General features: G+C 30.9%; 1 protein-coding gene across 3 annotated transcripts in view; it reads left to right on the top strand.

Annotated features, from left to right (window-relative positions):
- Nucleotides 1-20,248, top strand: part of CPNE8_1 (Copine-8) — a gene marked incomplete at its 3' end in the record, with an annotated part of 28,065 nt that extends 7,817 nt beyond the window's left edge. Inside the window, exons 12-19 of one of the 3 annotated variants that reach the window (XM_051209235.1) lie at nt 1,102-1,163; nt 2,345-2,497; nt 3,893-3,968; nt 8,942-9,040; nt 9,981-10,108; nt 12,724-12,826; nt 17,613-17,744; nt 19,123-20,248. In XM_051209235.1, coding sequence (XP_051074670.1) covers nt 1,102-1,163; nt 2,345-2,497; nt 3,893-3,968; nt 8,942-8,947 — 297 coding nt within the window. The remainder of the gene's footprint in view (nt 1-1,101; nt 1,164-2,344; nt 2,498-3,892; nt 3,969-8,941; nt 9,041-9,980; nt 10,109-12,723; nt 12,827-17,612; nt 17,745-19,122) is intronic. The other 2 variants (XM_051209236.1, XM_012941197.3) reach the window with 2 other exon arrangements.
- Between the last annotated feature and the right edge of the window lie 1,886 nt (nt 20,249-22,134).

Raw genomic sequence — 22,134 nt, 5'->3', positions numbered from 1 at the left:
CCTCAGTATATTGTTTGAAAATAAGCAACACCTTTTAATGAGAAAAAACATAGTCTACAAAGTACCACTAGTTTAATTCGTTGAACGATCAGAGTGCACTTACATACGATAAAAACAATGTCTTATCGATCAGTGTGTTAAAGACAGACGTCAACTAATCGTGGTTAGAAACAGCAGTGTAGTAGGCGAATTCTGATGTTATTAAGTAACCTATATTATCTGATACCTAAACTTAGCCATGGAGAGTCAGTTTAGCGTAATAAAACGTTATCTCTATTGTTCATGCTACTGAAAGTTAATCATTTGGTAGTGATATTTACTTCAATAAATTTTACGGAAGTAGAAACATAACAAAAATGAGCCATAGAAATTCTCTGCTGATCAGCTTTTGACAAAACGTCCTAAAGAAAATCAACGCTTGGCATTTTTACATCACTCGTAAAGTGGAGAGCTGCAACCATTGGTTAGAGTAGATGTAGAGATAAATGCGCTTGGAGACTGGTAAATGCACTGATATTTGTTCCGTTTCTTACGAGCAGATCAACAGTTCATATCAGACAGCTACAGTGTTACTAAACATTTTGAATTCAGTAAGTATTAAATGTATATCCGAGAAGTTATTATAATTTAATTGTTTTGAAATCATATCTTAAGGCACCACATTTATAAATATTATAGCTGGTTTCTGTACCATTACAGCCGCGACTACATAGTAGATATTTATTGTCATGTTTGATTACTATTTTGACTAAAGTTACCATTTGTTAATATAACTTTTTCTACTTTACTGATACTAGAAGACAATGGAAGCGTTCATTTTGATTGGAATTGTCTCCACTAATTTCAGTTTACATCAGTAGTGTATTTATTTTTATCTTATGAACGTAGGATATATTTAAATGCATCATTAAAATCCATGAATTCTATTCAGTAATTACTCTTCTTTATATTCTATAATTTTGTTCTTCTGCATACTCTGAAATTATTTGAAACATTATACTACTCTTGTTTATATAATTCATGTCTAAAGAGTTCTCATTAGTGATTTGATTATCTTTACAACTTAATATTTATTTTTATTTCTCTATTGTTTTTCGACAGCTGCATTTGAATTTGGTCAGGATCGAAAAAGTATACAGCTTTCTGGAATATGTCCAAGGAGGGTATGGGTCATAAGTGTTCATTTCTTCCGAAATTAATTATTTTATAATGATAAATATTTATAAAAATCTCGACAATTAAACTTAAAATAGATTCAACGTTTCGCTCAGCAGTCTGTTCCGAACTTTTTCTAGGAAATATAATACAAAAATGAAATAAAATTTCTTCCTTAATGTCTGACACTAACTTGGCGCACGACTACTGTGAAACTCTGTTCAAATTTACACGAATGTTCTTATAATTAATTATTTCCGACTGTTAAATTCTGTATGTAATATCAAGTTTAGTTATTGGTCAGTGGTGAAGCTGGTTAGAATATCCGTCTTTTAATGCACCTTTATAATAAGATTTTTTCTGTCGTTTTAAAGAATAGAGGTCCGCTAACATCTTATATTCATTTAAACAATTGTTGTGTATTTTTCATACGTCTCAACAAAGATTTACATCAGTTATTTCTTCAATCGGGAAAATAACGTTTACAATTTCACAAAGGAACTATTCATCCCTCTCTTTTTTTTTTTACCTTAGAAGGGTTTACTTCATTTAATGACCAGATTTTTTCTATCTTGCGAAAATTATTGTAGATGAAAATATACCAAGGTATGACAAAAGTATTGAAATACAACTGAAAAACTATATATATATATATATATATATATATAGAGAGAGAGAGAGAGAGAGAGAAAGAGGGAGGGAGGAATATTTAAGCTTCTGAATGGAGAAGAAAATAAATGCTAAAATTATAGGGTCGTATTATCATGCCTACACAGTTCAAGGTTTATCCTAAAGGTCACAGAGTGCAATAAATTTATGGGTTTTGGATTTTATGGTAGTTATTACAATGAAATCAATAAGTTGTGGAAAAATGGTATGCAAAATTTGATTTGTAGGGTTCTAAAACCTATAAAATATTTCGCTAGTAAATAATTCATGTATATTTCTAGACTTAATTCTTCCGTGATCAAAGAACTGAATACTTGCTCCTTCCAATTTCAACTTGCCTAATTCTTAGCACTCTGACATTCTGTTATCTAATTTCTAGTTTACCATCAGCATTTAATTTAATTGCATAACTTTGTAATTATTTATATTGCGTTCTGTGTTAATTTATCAATTAAATTGATCAAAAGCTGTTACGGGAATTAATATACCGAATAAAGTTTTCAATTTTTTTAAAATTTAGTACTGAACTAAGCTGCTGTATTGCAATAGATTTTACAGCAAGTAATGGTAGTCCACAAGTTCCCGGTACATTACATTACAGCACAGTTACTCAACCATCACAGTACGCGGTTGCTTTACAAGCTGTAGGAGAAATAATCAGTGATTACGATAGGTAAGTAATGTATATTCGAAGTTGTAGCTGCCTGTAAGTGGAAACATTGGCCTCTTTGTTGACTTATCTGGCTCAAAGAACCTAACTACATAGAACTACAACTTGTCATCGTGTATGCGTTTTTAACTACTATCTTTTCCTTTAAATAATTTTTTTAGACCAATTTTCCCTTGATGTCTATTTGGTTGTTTCAGTTAGTTGCCATTTTTTGTTTATGTTCTTGACACGCTATTGATCCAGTTAGATATGTATGTGAAATCAATGTCAATTTCTCGATTAAGAGGGGTAGAGAATGTAGATGGCAACAATAAGCAGAGTTATAATTGTTGAAAACATTTCAAGTTTTGCATCGTTGTAACTAATTTAAATAGTGCTACCAAAGGAAAAGCTTGTTGTACATAGCTTTCCTATCATTACAGGTTTTTAGAAATTCTAATTATGATTTTTAAAACTGTTATCAAAACCCAAGGGTAACTTCATTTCACCAATGTTATCAGTGACATAAAGACCACCTACCAACTCGTTACCAGTAGATGTTCTGTAGATAGACATTCTGTTACAACTAGAAGTAAATAAAATATTGCAATTTCCCTTCCTAATATCTTTTTAACGAATTCAAAAGTCGTTTGTAGGTTCATACAATATCGTCATATGATCTGATAAGTATTAATGGTACTGATTTAATATATTAATTTGAAGTAATTTTCCCATTCAACTGTTAACAGAGATAATGTACCTTTTGTTCTACATTTCAGGAATCAAACCCTCACTTAGTTAATTTTCAGTGGACTATTAGTAAACACAACCAACTTCTACCAAATCACGTTAAAGATTCGGAACCCCTTACATAACCTAAACATTCAAGATTGGTATTCTGATCGCTTGAATTAAAATGTTTTCTTTATGATCGATTGTTGCTAGATAAAGTAAAAAAGTTATGAAAAAGATCTGTTGATAATTGATCTAAACTATGCAAATCACTGTAAGCCCTCTAAATGTAGTCTAAAAGATAATGGTTGTAGAAGAATTAACTGTCGATATACTCAATCGAACTGCTTTAGTCTCCTCTGTCTTTATGACTACTGTTCCTCTTTTTCTCACTGGCGGGTTGATAGAATACTATTACAGTTATTCTTGAGTTATCTTTCTCTATCATTTTGTGGCTCTTCCGTTTTTTGTAAAATATTTATCAGCTATTAATGCTACGAAAGTGATGAATTCGAATTTTTCTGAATAGCTTTCCTTACAAATTGATGCATCGTTTAAGCAAAGATTGATTGTCTAGTTGAAAAAAGGTACTTTTGCAAATTAGTGATAACAATAGATTTATTTAATTAGATGAGCGAACTATTAAATTAATTTATTTTATGACAATCTGTACTTTATTTTTTTCAGTGATAATCTATTTCCTTCATTTGGATTCGGTGCTTGTATTCCACCTGATAATAATGTGTCACATTGCTTTCCCCTGGTTAGTTGATTTTTTTTTCCCTCGAAAGGATATTTATTTTATTTGATAATTATTTAGTAGTTTTTTTTGTTTATCCATTTTTACTATGACGGGATCACATATGTGTTGCAACACTGAAGGGATGTCCAGTGTGGACATTCATGTAGTTTGTGTTAACGACTTTATTGTCTAATTGTTATTTATTCCATATTGTCATCACCAATGTATTAAATTATAGGCATGGGAATATTTATCTGCTACCAGTTCCGGAGGTATTTTCTACTGATTGCTTAAATTTCTGATATTTTTCGTCATTACGCATTCATACTTATGTGCATTTAGCTTATATAAAAGAAAACTTTGTGATTTTACAAGATTGCTTCTTTCACATATTCAAGGTAAAATCACGATTTTATAGTTTTTAATTTTAACACATTACATTGGAAAATTCTCTCTCATTCTATCCATTGGAATTATAAAAGTAATAGTAATATCATATATATGTACTTATTCACCGTAAAGTTAACTTTTTTCTTGTTTAATAGGAGAATAAATTATGTACACAATTTTCTTATATTTATTGTCTTAAATAAATAATCTATCGCTATGTGTTCTATTCACTTAAATTAGATTTTATTTGACCGTGCAAATTGATATTCACTTAATAACGAATTCATAGTATTTAATTCATTTCAGTGAACGGTTTAGTGTGAACATAGTGGGAATCTAATTTAACAGCTACTTATATATTATTATAAAATACATCTTTTATGTATTTATTTGGCAAATTGAATTTAAAAGTTTAGTTTGAAAAATGTTATCAGTAATAATTAAATTATTAGCAACAACAATCGTACCACTTCAGTAGAAACACCTAACAGAGTTTAAAATGATTCATAAATAAATGTTCACTTGAAGGATCTTCTTCAGTTATACCGTGGGTGTAAATTTTGGTGAATGGCTTAATGTACAGTGTAGGCTGATATAGAGATAGATTATAACAAAAACTAGGAGAATTGAAATCTAGAGATTGTGTTGATCGATCTGCAGGTGCAGAATTTCTATCCTAAATCGATGGGAATTGACTACTGCCGAAATTTAATCAATTTGTCAGCATAGAATACTGTTATCCAAGTACCATGAGAATCAATCACCTTTATTTACTTGTATACCACTGTATTGAATGATTATAGAAACCGGTTATTTCGGACACTATCTGTTAGATATAGTTAAAAAAGAAAGGAATTAAAATATGACTTTGACTGTGTACTGATCAATATAAATTAACGTAAATTTTGAGTGATTTTAATTATGAACAGAGCAAGAACAGAAATTTGAGCAGAATAACGTAAGTTCATTTGATTTCGCTGGATTATCGTCAGCTGCTTACAACCTGTAGTACTTAAAAATCATAATTACAAAATGGTTCGAAATTACCTTGATTAATGAATTTAGTTCGAAGTTGTTGCTCATAAAAACTTGGGTTGTATGTATGATTTTTAAATATTACAGGTTGTCAACAACTGATGTGAACTTGACGAATTAATGTGAATTCACATTATTCTGCTCTCCTCAATATGATAAAGAGAATCGCGTGCATAACTTTAATTAATCAAAATCTCAGTTGTTGACTCAAAGTTCCTAAGTTATATCAGTAAAGAAGTCATTTAACCAACAAATAAAATATACGTGTAGTTTAAAAAAGTTGATAATAAAACAAAAGAATATGAAGAAAAACTATTTAAGATGACTAATTAATCGTAAGATAGAGGTCTTTTCAAGTTATTAAGTAGCTGATAAATTTAAAACCTCATTAACAAGCTTGTTTTTGTTATGTATGTCAGGTGACAAGACGAACATATCACAAAGTCGTTCTTCATCAATTTGAAAATCAGTGTACATAACAGTTTTTCAACAAATCATATCACTAGAAATAGTATAATGTCTTGGAAATCTCATATAACTTAGACTAGTTAAGAAAGCTACTTAATTGTGGACAAGAAGGGAAAAAATCCTACTTTACGTACATAAAATTTAAAAACTGGGAAGAACTATTTTAATTACCACAATCGATTCCCATTAATTAAGCATCAAAATTTCGCAACGAATGATTTCTGAATATACGACTAATGAGTTGTATAAAATTTCGTCGATCACTTTATATTCTCTTAACTGAGGTCAAATAAATTCTCCATGTTATATGACCTGACTCAGCTAACAATAAAAACTTAACACTTAGTTAACTTATCTAAATAGAGAAGGTACACAATGTGAGCTGAGATACTTGTTTATTCTTAAGTTCATAAGGTCTTCAAAGTTGTGTTAGCGTAGTCATTAATATTTACGTCTGTAAATCTATCCTGTATGCTTCATTGTATTGAATTTGCATATAGCATTGATCCGTTGCTTAGTTTTGGCTACTACTTTTTGAAGTATGTGGTATGGCACCTAGATTCATTTTTAGACCATTAATGCATTAACTGTCATTTTAGCGTACATATATTTGCGTTTTCTGAATGAAGAGTAATAAGTTGTGCTTGTTCCTTTGTATTTCAATAAATAATTACATATACATAGTAAATAATAAATCTGCTAAAATTAACTGATAAAAATGTCTATAAATCCCTAATTCCTTTCAATGTTTTTTTTAAAAAGTACAATCTAGTTTAGGTTATTATGTCCATTTTCCCTTACTGTAGTTTCCGTTCTGTTTTGCATTATTTATATATATAACATGCTTTTAATTTCCGTGTACTTTTTTATAATCTGGAGTACAAACGATACAAATTTAAAATGATGCATAGATATCAATATTATTTCATTCTATAGGTTCATAGGGAGGGTATTGTATTAACCCTCAAATATTATGGTTTGAATTCATGCATCACGTAGATTTCCAGTGAATCTCAAATGTAAACTCTGTAATATTTTTCATCATAAAGCTCAGGCATATTTGCTTGTTTATTTATATATTTGGAATTCTATCTTTTATTATGTTTAAGTAAACACATATAATACATGCTTATTACTTATTTATTGTTTTTTTTTCCATTTGTTACTAAACTGAAAAGTAATAGTCAAGTCTGTTTATGAACTCCCACCTAATGACTATCATTACTACAGTTGTTCTTAATGCTAATGCTACTAACTTTCATCGATAAACGTTGTAAAAAGTTTCATCTTGTCGTTTTTTTTTTCTTTTTTTTCAACATTTCATTATTTTGTCTTGCTTTAAATGTTTCTCATTTTCTCTTCCCTCTTGTATCTGTATATTTACGTAGATAGATAGACAGATAAGTAAATTAATTAATGAAAGTTTTTTTGGCTTCTATTACGCTCTGCCTCATATCTCATTCCTTCCTATCTCATATCCAATTCTTACTGTTGTTCTTAACAAGCAATTTTCATTGTGAATGATAGCGCGATTTCTGTCATGTGATCTGAAGTTTATTTAAATTATTTTTGTTGCCTATTCATTGTCTACGGTTTTTGACCTTAAAATCATGATGCTTTTTAAAATATTTTTTCTAAATATATACACACATATATTGTTGGTTTGTGAAAAATCAAAAGCGAGTTTTTCTACAAAAACAAGAATTTGTTTTATGTGGTTGTGAAAATTTGAGTGTCGAATTTCTCCCCTTATGTAAACAAAAATAGGACTGTTAACTGTTCGATTTAGGCTTTAAGTAATGGTAACAGATTATCCATTTATCCCATAAGTTCTCGACTTCCTCGTACATCTGTTTTACCTTAATATAAAATGAAAACTTAGTGGTTTTTATTAATCTTGAAATTTAACATACCTAGTGTTCAGTCTTAAAAACCTTATTACTAGGCTAAATTTTAGTCAGTAATTCACAAAGTAATCCGAGAATCGTTGAACAGCTTGAGTGAATATTATTTTAGATTTTATCCTCCTGAATGAACATACTAAATGATGATATTTTCTAAACCTGACCTTATATTTGATTATTAAAGGATACAATACTATACTAAACTGAAAATATGTTTCATCAAATTCTATCATCTAGAATACTTCAGGTTATATAAGTATTTACTTCTAGTTGAACTTTACAATATCATGTTGCATCACGTGGTTCATTGTTTTCTTTTGTCAGAAATCTCCTATCTATATAGTAGCACTTCTGATAAACTTTTGATGCTTTTTAGTTATCATCTTTCCCTACTTCCATTGTCCTTTTCAACTAATCAATGATTTTTAACATATCATTTAAATTTTACGGGCTATTAATGGATATAAACAAAGTTCTATTTGTCATTTTGTGTCGTCCAATGTTTTTCATCAAATTTTTATCTTGGATAGCTGTTTTTAAAAAAATATTTTTTCATCAAAAGATAAACATAATCATTTATTAACAAATTTTAATGAGTTCCTGTCATCCATACTGGTTTACTTGATATTTTATTTTTATAGAATTTTTGAGAGTTTGATTGGTCAAAATGTTTGGTCACTGATCGATTACTAGTTACTTTTCCTAATATTGTTTTCGTGTATCCCAAACAGGTAAACAAAATAACGGCTATATGATTATAGTGTTAATTCACTAAAGCTTTCTGAAGATATTGTGAAGTTTTAACTGGTAGGAATGTCGTTTCTTAACCACATATTTTCTGTGTTCTAGAGTAGTAATAGAAATTAAAATTCTCTGCAATCACAAAACATAATCGTAAATGATAAAAATAATAAACTATTTTAACTGACTACTTAGTTTATCCTATCTTATATTATTTTATCTATATACTCGTTAAAAAAAATAGTTGTACTTCCAAATATGATTTTCTGTTATTTCAGTATATTTTTTACGCGTGTTTTATGCGTGAAAATAACTTTTAAGCAATTTTAAGCTAATTCTCAAACTCAATTTAATAACTATATATCAAGTAAATTAAAGTTATTAAGTTCATTTTCTCTCATTTAAGCCTCTATAGTATCACTAAATTTTTTTACTTCATTCCATTTTTTTTTGTAGTTTTAGTCTATTACCTTTTTCGACCAATAATCTCTAACTCAGTTATCCTATATTATTAGTCTTGATCAGTCTGATCAGTCATAATCTCTGTCTTTTTGCGTAAGTACATTAATTGAGTAGAATCAACTATTTGTATATCACTTTATCAAATATGCAAATGATATTTGTAGATTATTACAGGTTTAATTTAATGAGAAAGAGAATAATCTAACTAATCCTAATAGCTTGTTAGTCAGAAAAACTCTATTCATATACTGTAATGTTCCTCACGTTAATCTTGTTACAAAGTCTCTATTTGCATTCCATCATTAAGTACATTTTAAGTAACATTTTTCTAGGATATAAATCGAGAATTTATTAATAATATTCATTGCAACCAGTTTAAGTGTGTGTAGCTCAAACATTTTGATTATTTCCCCCCTTATAACTATTTTTACCAATGTGTTCAAGACTACGTGGCAGAAGTACGTTAGTTTATCAGTCCATTTAGTATTATCGTGGATTGGTTGAAGTTAGACATCAACACCGTTGGATACGGGCTTAATGGTCTAGAGCTTAAGCGTTTGTGCGCGAGACTGAAGGACCTGAGTTCGAGTCCTGCGTGCGGGGTAGTGGATGAGTGCTTCTGAGGAGTCTCATGTTGGGGAGAAACGGCCGTGTAGTGCTTCCAGGTTTACAATGGTGGTTTAACATTGATCAATTCATGAACCCAATAAAATTCGTCGATATGCTAATTGTTTAGGAAAATTGATTATTATATTTCAACGTTCTTTTGTATGTATAAATGGATAAAAACGTGCTTTTCCTGATTATTAACTAGTGCACTGTACATGTGGATACCGATAAAACTTTCAGTGCATAGTTTTTTGTGTATGTATGTAAATTCGTTAAATGTTCTAAGACAATAAAATGTACCATCTTTTATTTTTATACGCTACTGCTAATTTTTCAACATTTACACCGTTATAACAATAATAATATAAAATATTTTCATGATTCTCCTTTATTGATTTTGAACAAATTATTATCTAACGTGTAGAATGGACACATGGATAATCCGTACTGTGAGGGTATTCAAGGTGCAATGGCTGCTTATGCCCATTCATTGAGAACAGTAAAGTTCCATGGACCAACAAATTTTGCTCCAATCATTAACACAGTAGCTAGGTAAGAAGTTTGTTTAGATTTTATTATCAACGAGAGTGAATAAATAAAGTTTTTACAAAATATTAAATTTCATTATCAATAAATAACTAGTTCATTATAGTTGATAATACTCATAATCAATTTAATCATTTTGTTATTATTTATCAAAAGCAATTACCGCTGAATTATAAAGCCCTTTAAAATCTCAATTCATGTAAAACTTAATAATATATTATGCCTTTTCTCAGTTCTTTCATTTTATTTTGTCTGTTGAAATCTTTAGATGTATAAATGTAGTTGATTAATGAACAAGCACATGAAGTTTGATTGCCTCTGTTCCCATTCGGAATGAGTTGATATTTTTTTGAAAAAAATATTATATGAGCCGAATTTTATTTTACCTTACTAGTTACTTTGATACTGTATTCTATAAAATTACAGTTTCCTGGCCTCGTTCTCACCATATCAGCCTGCTTAGATTTTGTAACCCTAGTTAACTACTCTCTTATCAAGTAAATACTAATTGTTTTGCTTTTTTAAATGTCTTTTTTTGGACTTTTTATATCGTCTTTTTCCTTTCACTTCCCTTCACTGAACTAAATGAAAGAGGAGTAAGAGTTGTCTGATATTATTGATAGATAAGGTTTAGAGATATAATTTCTACAGTTAGTGCTTTTGACAAATTTGAACAATTCGACAAGTAAACGAAGTTCATCAGAACTATGTGACTAGTTAAGATATCAAAAAACTCTTTTAGCAACTAAAGCCGCTGCACAGAACTATAAGGTACTTGGGTATGAGTTCTACTCTAGTTTTTAGGGGTTATGACACTATCCAGTTGCTCAAATCGAAGGAGATGGAACAGCGTTAACCTGGGACGTAGAGGTTGAAGGTGGAATGCCTTAACCATTAAGCTGCTGCTCCAAGGATTATGGAATCGGTAAGTGCGTATTCATATAACTAAAACTTACTAATTTCATGGGGTTTTAACTATGCGGACAGCGAAATTTACTAATCTAAATAAACAGAAGCATTCACTATGAACTAACAACGTGATTTTCAGTGAATTTAAATACTGACAGTTTAGAGAAAAGAACTAATGAGCTAATTAAGCCTCAAAATGAAATATCCTATTAATTATTATAAACATAATGTTGCATTTCGTATTATCGACAAATAGAAAAAGAAGGCTTAAATTCATAGTTGTACGTTTCGAAATTATTTTCCCCTAGTGCCCGGAACGAACTTGTATTGAGCACGATAAGATCACATTACCATAATGAAAATCATGATAATTATGTTAGTGGTGAAGACTAAATGCTGCGTATGGAAGGAATAGCACAACTCAGTATCTAGAAGATGATAAGAGAATCCATTTGCGCCACTATAGCCTAATCTTAGTCCGTGTCACTCAACCTCTCCAACCACTAATCGTGGTTATCATGCAGAATCCATCCAGGTAGTCTGTACCTACCGCGCAGTCTAAATGTCAGTGATTTTATAGACTGATTGCATGTGTTAGTTAGGGTGTTCTCAGTCTCCTTGCGACCTGTTCCTGCACTAGCTTTTATTCTAATTCGAGGTAGGCACTGTTTGGATTTATGCAATAGGTCCGAATTCCTATTCATCTATATTTAATCATCACGAATAAGCGTTCTCAACAGAGTTTTTGAAGAACATAACCAACTTGGTAACTGATTCGTCCTATTCTGTGATTCATCACAATCGCATTGAGATGAAACCATAATGAATAGAACTCAGTGCATTAATGTCTTGTATCAAGCATGGAAACGTTAAACCACTGAGTTTTAATCCAAAGGTGGAAAGCCACAATTTATCATATGGCGCGATATTCATTTAGCATCATCTGTGACTTTAAGTCTGAATATTGATTTAACTATTTTAACACATCACCACTTCCAACTCTGAACTTATTAGAAGTTAAGTAAAAACTTTGTCTGTCTACACAAATATAATGTATTTGTGGGAATTGTGCTGCATAAAATAAAAGGTTATTTGTTATTCCAGTCTTACAATTATTCAGCGGAATCCCAAACTGGAACAATTATGAAGTTGGATCTTTCAAAGCTTATCTTAAAAGCGTCGAAAGCATCACTATCTCATCTATAAACTGTGAAAGGAGTGTCTACTGAAGTTAAATGCATTTGTGATTGTTTCTTGCTGGGGGAAGGGGAGGGCTGAAGTTAAGGTTATTACTACAAGATCGGAATCTCCACTTTGTATAACCGTTTTACGTAATGATTAAAAATCATATGTCTCATGAGATTTTCCATTTTGAATTATTAATTTATGTCTTTGTTGGTGGTCATCACTGAAATCAGAGTATGCCAAAATTTCTCTAACTTTTCAGCATTGATGATTTAACGCTGTATATCATAAAATACAATGAAAATATCACACATAATAAATTATTAATAAAAAAAACTGGCGTTTTCATAGTATGCTTTATGGGAAAAACATAAAATCACTAAATAAACCGAATGTTACTATTGTGTTTGATAACCGATTCTGCTGATAACATCGTACCTTATCGAATTTGTATTTGCTTTTTTGTACGTTGTTATTTTAATTTAGGAAATCTTTTTTTTTTAATTGCTTGTTTTCTTCAATAAAAGTATTGCTCGTCAGTCTGTCGATGGTTCCCAATACTCCATTTTACTGATTCTCACTGATGGGATCATATCAGATTTGCCTCAAACAAAGGCTGCTATAGTAAATGTAAGTGTATAAATTTTATTTCTGTTTAATTTCTCATTTATTTGTAAGCATATTTCTTTTTTTTGTCTTACACTAAATATAAATCGAACTGTATCATCACTTATTTTCATTGAATTTTATCATATAAATAAATTCAATATATCATATCATAATAGTTTGATTTTGATCAATTTTCTATCTGCTTAAATAATAGTTGTTTCCGGACATTTAGATGTTTCACTTCAATTCATTATTATTAGGTTGATTGATGGATATGTAAGTAATCAACTGATTTATACTATAGATAATCTTTAAAGGAGGAACATGTTAATTTTTGCCATTCAGGATGACTAGTTTGCATATATCAATCGTTTGCTAACAGTTGACTTAAACTTAATTAATCTATTTCTTGATCTAGGTATTATTTTAAAGTGCATACATTTTGATGACAATGTTTTTCATATTAAAGACTTATCAAAACTTGATAATCGGTTATAATATTTTGTTTATTATTAACTGAATTTAGACTAATCATATTATATTTAGGGCTACAACCTTTTATTGACATACAACATGTTAAAATGCTTCTGATGATATACAAGTTATTTTGTACCAATACTGTCAATTTTTAGCTTTATTCTACACTATTCTAGTGTTCATGTTCTCACGATAGATACAATATAAAAAAAACTTCATAAAAGTTATTCTGTAAAATTTTTTCTTTGTATTTCATAATGAAGAAGGAATAAGATTTGGTTTTTAGGCGGATACAAACCGAAACAGTTAAATGAATGTCATACACATAATTTCTTTTTACGTCTTGAGAGAAACAGGAACAAAAAATTAAACAGAATAACATGAAAATATTTTATTTCACCAGATTCCCATTAGCCTTTTACAATCTGTAACAATTAAAAATCAAAATTATAATGTAGGTTGAAAATGCTGACATGGATGAATTTGATTAAAGTTTAGTTAAATATATCTGGATTAAGTTATTGAACATGCTGTTTTATACAGGACTGATAGTTTGGTTACAGATTAGGTTTCAGCTAATGAAGTGTCAAGCCTCTTATCCCCACAACATCGCCTCTGATGTTAAGATGGATAAGGTTGAGGTTTCTTATTAAATGTGGTTATATTTAACTTGTTATCTTTAGGATTTTTCTTGGTCATCAAACAATTTTTGTTGGTTGCAGTTGTCTCTTAGGCACTTTTCAACGTCCGTTGTTCCTTCCAGTTTGCCAATTGTTTCTTGTAAATGATTGAATAAGAACACAGAACCGGAGTATAACCCAGTAAAAGTATTTTTCCGAAAAACTGGACGTCAATATTTGCCGATTACTCTGTGTATAACTATAGCAAAAGTTTTGGATTTGCCACTCTTTCTATGGCTTGAGGGGGCGAAACTAACTTATCGTTTTAAGCAAAATCACACAATGGGTTTGTAAAATACGAAAATCATACATACATTCCTTTAGTTGTCCTTCACATACTCCATCAGTCTTACAATCCTGTTGTTATTCCGATTGTCCTCTGTTTTTTCTTCTCTTCTCTCAATTTCCATTTTCTGTTGGTAAATATTCCACTTCCAATTCCTACTATATTCTACTTATATCTGTCTGCACAGCTGGTGCACATACGTGTTGCGTTGTAAATCGCATGTTATGATGCACGTTGTTGGAGAGTTCTATCAGGTGGATCACATTCTGTTTGCTATTGCCAATATTAAACCAGCTATCAAAATGGCTGATTTACTCTGTTATTTCGTTAATCATTTGTCTAAGTTCTGTGCTTTCAAGATAACTCATAAATATATTTACCAGAACAGAACCTAATGAACTTATGAATCTTGCGCACTCAGTGTCTGAATTTTCTGTTCCATGTAACTAACAATTAGCCTCAAGTTATATCGAAATACTTTTTGAACCATGAATCGTATAAAATCCCTTATTTAGTATTTATAAATTAGACAAGCTACATCAGTCCTTATAAAGTTACAAAACATTTGTTTTTACACACTGCGAACATACCTTATATTATACATTGAGTCAAATACAGTACTAAGTGTTTTCGTCAGCTTTAACATTGTCAATGTCAATCATTTTCTAATTCTAGGAATCGAAATGGATTTACATCGATTTTGTAATTAGATTATATGATTATGCACATATTGCATACTGATAGTCTTAGGTTGTTTTTCGATGTCGATAGTTGCCAGTTGTATTATTCCATTAGTTTTGATATACTTATTCTAATAACTTTATTATATCTTGTATCCTGAGAAAATAATGAATTAGTTTAAGTTGTTTTTTTAACCAACTGTTTATAATATATGTTGTTATTCCGATGAGAAACATGGTAATATTTGATGATGGTTCTCAGCATGGGTATCAGAAGCTACAGTTGTGTCAATTTCAGAAAGTAGGAACCGATATCCAACTAAGTGTCAACATTTCAACTGTTTCCAAATGGCTAGAGTTAATAAGAAAGACGAGTAGTTCATGAAGAGAAATCGGGTGGTAGTTTTTGATACTAGATGGTGAAGAGTGTGTCGATTTCCTTAAAAGTGAATTTCGTAAAGAAACTCCAGTAGTTCATGAAATATATGTCTTTCACTGTATTATTTCGAATATGATATAATTTTCATGATTACACCATTCGGTTCACAAAACTTGACTCAGAAATGGTGTTATCGTGCACAAGACTTTTTTTTAACTGTTCAGTTTTCTGTTTTCTGTATACTTGGGTGTTTTATCTGACGAGTTTTTCATTTCGCGAATTAATTCAAATTTTATTATCATATATCGATACAAGAACAGAAAATAACAAGTATAAGGAGATAATAAATTTATCGCGATATTAGACTGAGGTTAGCAAATAAATTAATAAATATAATAATAGGATGTTCAAGATAAATAGTGAGAAGAACAAGGTTATTTTATTCAATCTTGTGGTAGAGTATCTATACTCTATAAGCAACTGATTATTAACATCTTGAGAAACAAATAATCTTACTTGTACAGCTTAGTCAAACAGTCTATTACTATGTGGACGGTTTCTGGAAGCTTTTCTTGTCCTGATCATGCCTCTGTCATTTTTTCCACTTCTCATATTCAACAATACATCAAGATGTTTAAATCCAATAGAGGTATTATTTGCAAACTTCCAGCGTTTTAATGGAAATTCAGAGTGCTTTATCAGCTTTTAATTTATTTAACTTCTAAAATAAGTTGATTTTCATTCTAGAAATAGAGGAAGACAACTCAAGTATCTTCCTTATTTTTTACCTGTATCTGGTCTAAATTTAATTGCTTAATGGAGCAATATTTCGAACATCATTTACATGTTGTGTACCTCATACAAGACCATTCGGTAATATTTTTATTAAAATTAGATCAATCACTTATTACTTGAAGTTAGAAATGAAAAGAATTCGTCTTTAACTAAGAGATATAAAGGTAAAGTATTTTTTCAATTGCCTGAAATTCATGAGTTTGATCCCTGTTTGGGTCAAGGGTGCATACTGTTATGGAGTCCAAAACTAGGAAGAAACAACTGTCAAGTACTCCTCGTTTTCCAAAGATTGTCTGTAACGTAAACTCTGCAAACTGAACATTATCCACGAACATTCTGTCCATTCTTCGTCAAATGGAATCATTGTTATGATCTTTCTTGTTTTCAGTCTCTTTAAAACCTTTTGTTCCTATTTGATAAGATGAGAATAGTTTTGTCGGAGCAGGTGTACAATCACTTGTCATATTTCTTTCTGAGTTTTTTTTCATTTCTAATGTTTTGAGTGTCAAATTTAGAGTTGCGAAAAATTTCGGTTTCTGATCTCCCGTATTTCAATTCAATTCTTTTGGAAATAAACGTTCTGCCTTGGTCGAGATTTATTTGTTTTGATAAGTGTACTTCACAATCATTTGTTTCTGCTTCATTCAGTGGGTTGGATATTTTGACTAATTTTTCTCTGAGTCTCTTTACTGTCGTCGATGTCATTTGCTTGATTTTTCGCTTTTAAAGTTAGTTATTATCATTATTTTTTGATCCCAGTTTTTATTCCGTACTAGTTCGGCTCAAAAGTTAAAAATATTGAGCACCGAAATAAACTTGGAAAACTTGCTGTATTGACTATTGTAAATTGAATTCATTTAATTAAAGTCATTTGAACAAGTTTGCAATGAAACTGGAAAATCGACTGAAATGAAATAGTGTCAATTAAGAAATCCTCTCGGCGATACGTTTGATACGTTTGGCGTTTTTAATTCAAACATCAACTGTTGTATGAGTAAATCAATGTGACCTGAAATAAAATTATATGACTTCACTATTCATTTTTTCTGTAAATACATAGATTTAGGTCAAAACCTCAAGTTGTATGTGCCTTAATCCTCATAAATAAATTAGGGCAGCCTTTTTATAGAGTGGAAATAGTTTTTATTCTTGCTCAGTTAGTAAACTCAATAAAACTGATTCTTTATTTATGCATATTCAATTATTATTATCGATTATGTATCGTAGAAACGAGATTACGATTTGTGAACCTTAGGGATCAAAATATAGTCAACGTATGCTCATTTTTATATGATATCATTTTATTGCTTTGTTGTAAAATAGTGGTAAGTTCGTCAGTATTACTAAAACTTGTTAACTGCATTTATTGGTCTATATGATGAACTAGGCTATATGATAATAATAATAATAATAATAATAATAATAATAATAATAATAAAGTATAAGTTGTAAAAATGATCTGTTTTTCAGTAGTGAATAGTTTTCACTATGTATTTTCTGATATAAATAGGCGTCCAGTTTACCTTTAAGTATCATTATTGTTGGCGTCGGTCCTGCGAATTTCGATGAAATGGAAGAACTTGATGGTGATGAAGTAAGACTAAGTTCTCGTGGAAAAACGGCGATTCGTGATATTGTTCAGGTACGTTTATGATTCATATTTATTTCCTTTCTATTCTTTGTGTTATTTATAAATCTATTGATTCGGTGAGACTATTCAGTTATTTCTTAGAAGAATTGTATTCAGTTAATTCAGATTCTATAATATTATCACAGTATGGGGTTGATTTATGGTCATATATTCTTGTTATCTCACATTATTTACATCAAATGCATTGGCTATTACTCGTTTGTGTGATGACATTTTGTTTACTGATATCAAGGTAATTTGTGAAAATTTATCTCATGCAAGCACATTAGGATTGAGTTTAAACTGATACAAGAAATCTTTCTGAATCATCTCATTCACTTGTAGAGTGGATTAAATTTAAAAGCATTGATATCCTCATCGAATTGCTCTACCCACACATGTTAGTAGAGGCGGATATAGCATTTAGGTTGCAAAATGCGGGGTTTTTTTTAGTTAATTCAACCCATATGCCAGGTACTGATTCGTGTACTCTGGTTCAAATCACATCCTAAGCGCGATAACTACTAACAAGTTGGCTAAACCAAATTATCAGAAGATGGTTCGGAACTTGCAACTTTTTGACTAAAATTCGGACGATTTACCCACTAAGTCACCACGACCATAAAGGATATGTTTCTTAAACCTTTAGTCTTAGCCACTGTAATTTCTCAATCAGAAAGTCCTGTTGGTATCTGGAAATGAAAGTTACACCAAGTAAATACAACGACGGATGCACTTTTATTACCATTCAATGTTGATAGTAACATGAACAATTAAGTTATCTTGTGATATCACCAATAAAAATAGTATCTTTTTAATAAGATGTCTTTAAGAAACGAATATTTGAAAGTGTTCATGTCATTAGATTTCCAACCTGTTTATGAAAACTACTTAATATATAATGCGCTGGTCAGTTTCTCAGTTCTAAATAAAAGAATAAGATTAGTTAACTTAACGTTGTTATTTCAATATCCCTTGGTTCTCGAAACTGTGTTTAGTATCTTAACTCTGTTTCAATAAGTTTCTTAGTGGCTTGTGAACGACAAACTAAAGTCATTTTAAATGCCTAGTTCTAAATATACCAGTCTTACAAAAAGCTCATAATACTGATTCTTTGAGGTGATCATGTATGTTGGTTTTAGACTGACTGCCACTTACTCATCCAACAGACATTTTTATGATTTGTTTACATCAGTTTTCTGCTTACAACGTTTTCAATTATGTTTTTCTTGTAAATCATCAGGATTTTCCTCCTATTTCATTTAATTGTTCCATACTATTGTATAGTGTAACAACTTGATCATCTGACCACATTATTCTGATTCCTTTTTTAAATTTAAGAAACTTTACTTCAATAAAATAGAATTTCACTTTTTTTACTTTCTTTCAGTTTGTTCCTTTTCGCAATTTCCACCAGTTGAATAATGTTCAAGAGAGTAAAAGACGTTTAACTAAAGCTGTTCTCTCAGAAATCCCAGATCAATTGGTATCTTATATGCGAATGCAAGGAATTAAACCGTTGAATACACAAAATAATGATTTTAAGATAGGAACACATTCAGAATTCAGGGATTCAAGTTGTAAAATGTATCATTCAGATAAATTGCCTCACGCTCCACCTTATCCTACTGATATTGCTAATCCACCTTATCCAAATTGTTAATAAAATTAATCTAGTATAAATGTGTCAAATAATATAGAACAATTTATTTGAATATATAAAGCATGGCTTTAAACTAAAATGAATGTTTTTTTTGTATAGTTGAACTTCTACCTTTCATACTATGTTAAAACATTCATAACTTTTTAAATTTTTTCCGGCTGATGATAATCATGGTCGCAATGTTTGCATTCTATGTGATTTGCAAGATTAATAAGCATTAACATATTTATGTTAATCATAATGCTTAATATCTGCAAGCAGAATTCATATATATCCCAATAATTTACTTATCCATATAAATATTACCTAATTCTATTTGAATTTATGCATAGAATTTTGATGTCGTATGTGCAATAACGCCATAATGTCCTATCATTGTATTTCCTTTTTGGCTTATATATTTTTTTCTGAAGTTGTTTTTTTTCTTCTTACAAAATAACAATAATAAATTCCTAAATGTGGTTTACGTTTAGTCAAAACCAGTTTCCAAATATGTGTCTCTTACAACTATAATAAATCCTCCTATTATTAGTGTCTTACTCAATTTACTCTTGTTTTTTCATAAACGTTTTTTTTGTTTTTCATTCTTTTCTAACGGTGAAAACAATAATGATATGAAAACCATGGGTCATAGTAACAAAAAAAGCGGAATTCTTATCTAATTAATGTCATATCTTCTTGTACCTTACAAGCTATTGTTAGTACACCTGATATAACTACTTTTAATTTCACTACTCCTCAATAAGAAGATAATACCAGAGAAAATTAATCATCTGTTATTGCAGAAGAAAAGTAAAAAAATTGCTGCTTGTAACACCGCATTTCCGTATACATTTAAATAGTTGTAAGGTCGTAAGTCTTTTAAACTAGATCTCCAGAATTTAATCTGAAATACAGTAATATATATATCCGTATATGTGAAGATTATAAACCATTTTTGGGAACTTATATGATCATGGTAACCATAAAATAGGTTATATGATTGATCATAATGATTAAAGAGCATTACTTGATAGAAGGATATGGTGTGTACTAGTGTAGCAGACTTTACTCACAAGAATATCTGTAATTAGTGTGAAGCGGGACATGGCGTCAAAGGTACAGTGATTATCAAACGAAGTGAGGAGTTAGGTTTATCGGAAGCGCGACGTTTGTAGAACACTAAAAAGTAAAGTTTAAATAATTATGAAAGTTACGTTACATGTAGTTTTGAAATGGTTGTGGACGGAATATATGCTTTTGCTTAACGGGCTTCCGTGTCTAGTAGCAGTGGATCACCAATATTCCAGGCTAGAACCTTGGTATATTACCATAAAAAATGAAAAAAGGTAAATCATAGTAGTATACTATCCTTAATGCTTAAGAATATGTTAAGTTCCCTCTTAAAGGACTCCTACTACGTCTCTTGCACTAGCTCAGCCAGCAGCGAACTCTAGCATTTGATTACTCTTAAATGGTTGGAGTTGTGTCTGCCATCAGCTCTGCTGTGTTTTGTTTCCAGTTTTTTTGGGTGTTACCCCTTAGGTTTTCATTATCTAATTGGTTTCTCGTGAGTTAGTAGGGAGATATTTTGACAGGGATACATAAATGGCTTGCCATGTAAACTGCGGTGGTCTTAAAATTGGCATACACATTTTACCTCTTAGAAATGTAGATGTAAATAAATCGCCAGAATGGATAGTCCTGTAAGTCCTCGAAATTGATGCTAAACTCATTAGTTCTGATGAACATAACCAAAGGCTCTCGTTCACACATCCGCATCAGAACAAGAGTGGGTACGCTGTGCCACGCATCCATCGTAACCACTAAACAGCTTAGATCCAACGACGTTTGACGTATCGATGACTTCAAAAATAAATCTTCGAAGATTTTCATTGTGCTTCAGTTATAAAGATGCTTAGTTTAAGAGAATAGTTAAGTTTTATACTTACTTACGCCTGTTACTCCCAATGAAGCATAGGCCACCGACAAGCATTCTTCAACCCACTTTGATCTGGGCCTTCCTTTCTAGTTCTATCCGATTGTTGTTCATTCTTTTCATGTTTGTCTCCGTTTCTCGGCATAATGTGTTCTTTGATCTTCCTCTCCTCCTTTGGCCTTGACGATTCCAAGTGAGGGCTTGCGTTGTGACGCAGTTGGTTGCTTTCCTCAATGTGTGTCCTATCCACTTCCAGCGCTTCTTCCTGATTTCTTCCTCCACTGGAATCTGGTTTGTCCTCTCCCATAGTAGTTTGTTGCTGATAGTGTCTGGCCAACGGGTTCGAAGTATTTTGCGTAGACAACTGTAAATAAACACTTGTATCTTCTGGATGATGGCTTTTTCAGTTCTCCAGGTTTCCGCGCCATACAGTAGAACTGTGTTGACAGATGTATTGAAAATCCTGACCTTGGTGTTGGTTGACAGTTGCTTTGAGTTCCAGATGTTCTTTAGTTGTAAATATGCTATTCTTGCTTTGCCAGTCTGCGCCTTCACATCTGCATCAGATCCACCGTGTTCATCAATGATGCTGCCCAGATATGTAAAGGTTTTTACATCTTCCAAATCTTCTCCGTCAAGTATTATTTGATTGGTGCATGTTATATCGTATCGGAGAATCTTGCTTTCCCCCTCCTGTATGTCGAAACCTAATGCTGTTGAGGCTGCTGCTACACTGTTTTATTGATCTTCAATGATGGTGATTACCTCGCCTTCCTTGCTTTTCACTGGTCGTTCTGGTTTGCGGCGATTTCCAGAGGGTT

This window comes from Schistosoma haematobium, chromosome 1 (genome assembly GCF_000699445.3).
Source record: "Schistosoma haematobium chromosome 1, whole genome shotgun sequence".
NCBI lineage: Eukaryota > Metazoa > Platyhelminthes > Trematoda > Strigeidida > Schistosomatidae > Schistosoma > Schistosoma haematobium.
This window is presented reverse-complemented; position numbering and strand designations above follow the sequence as displayed.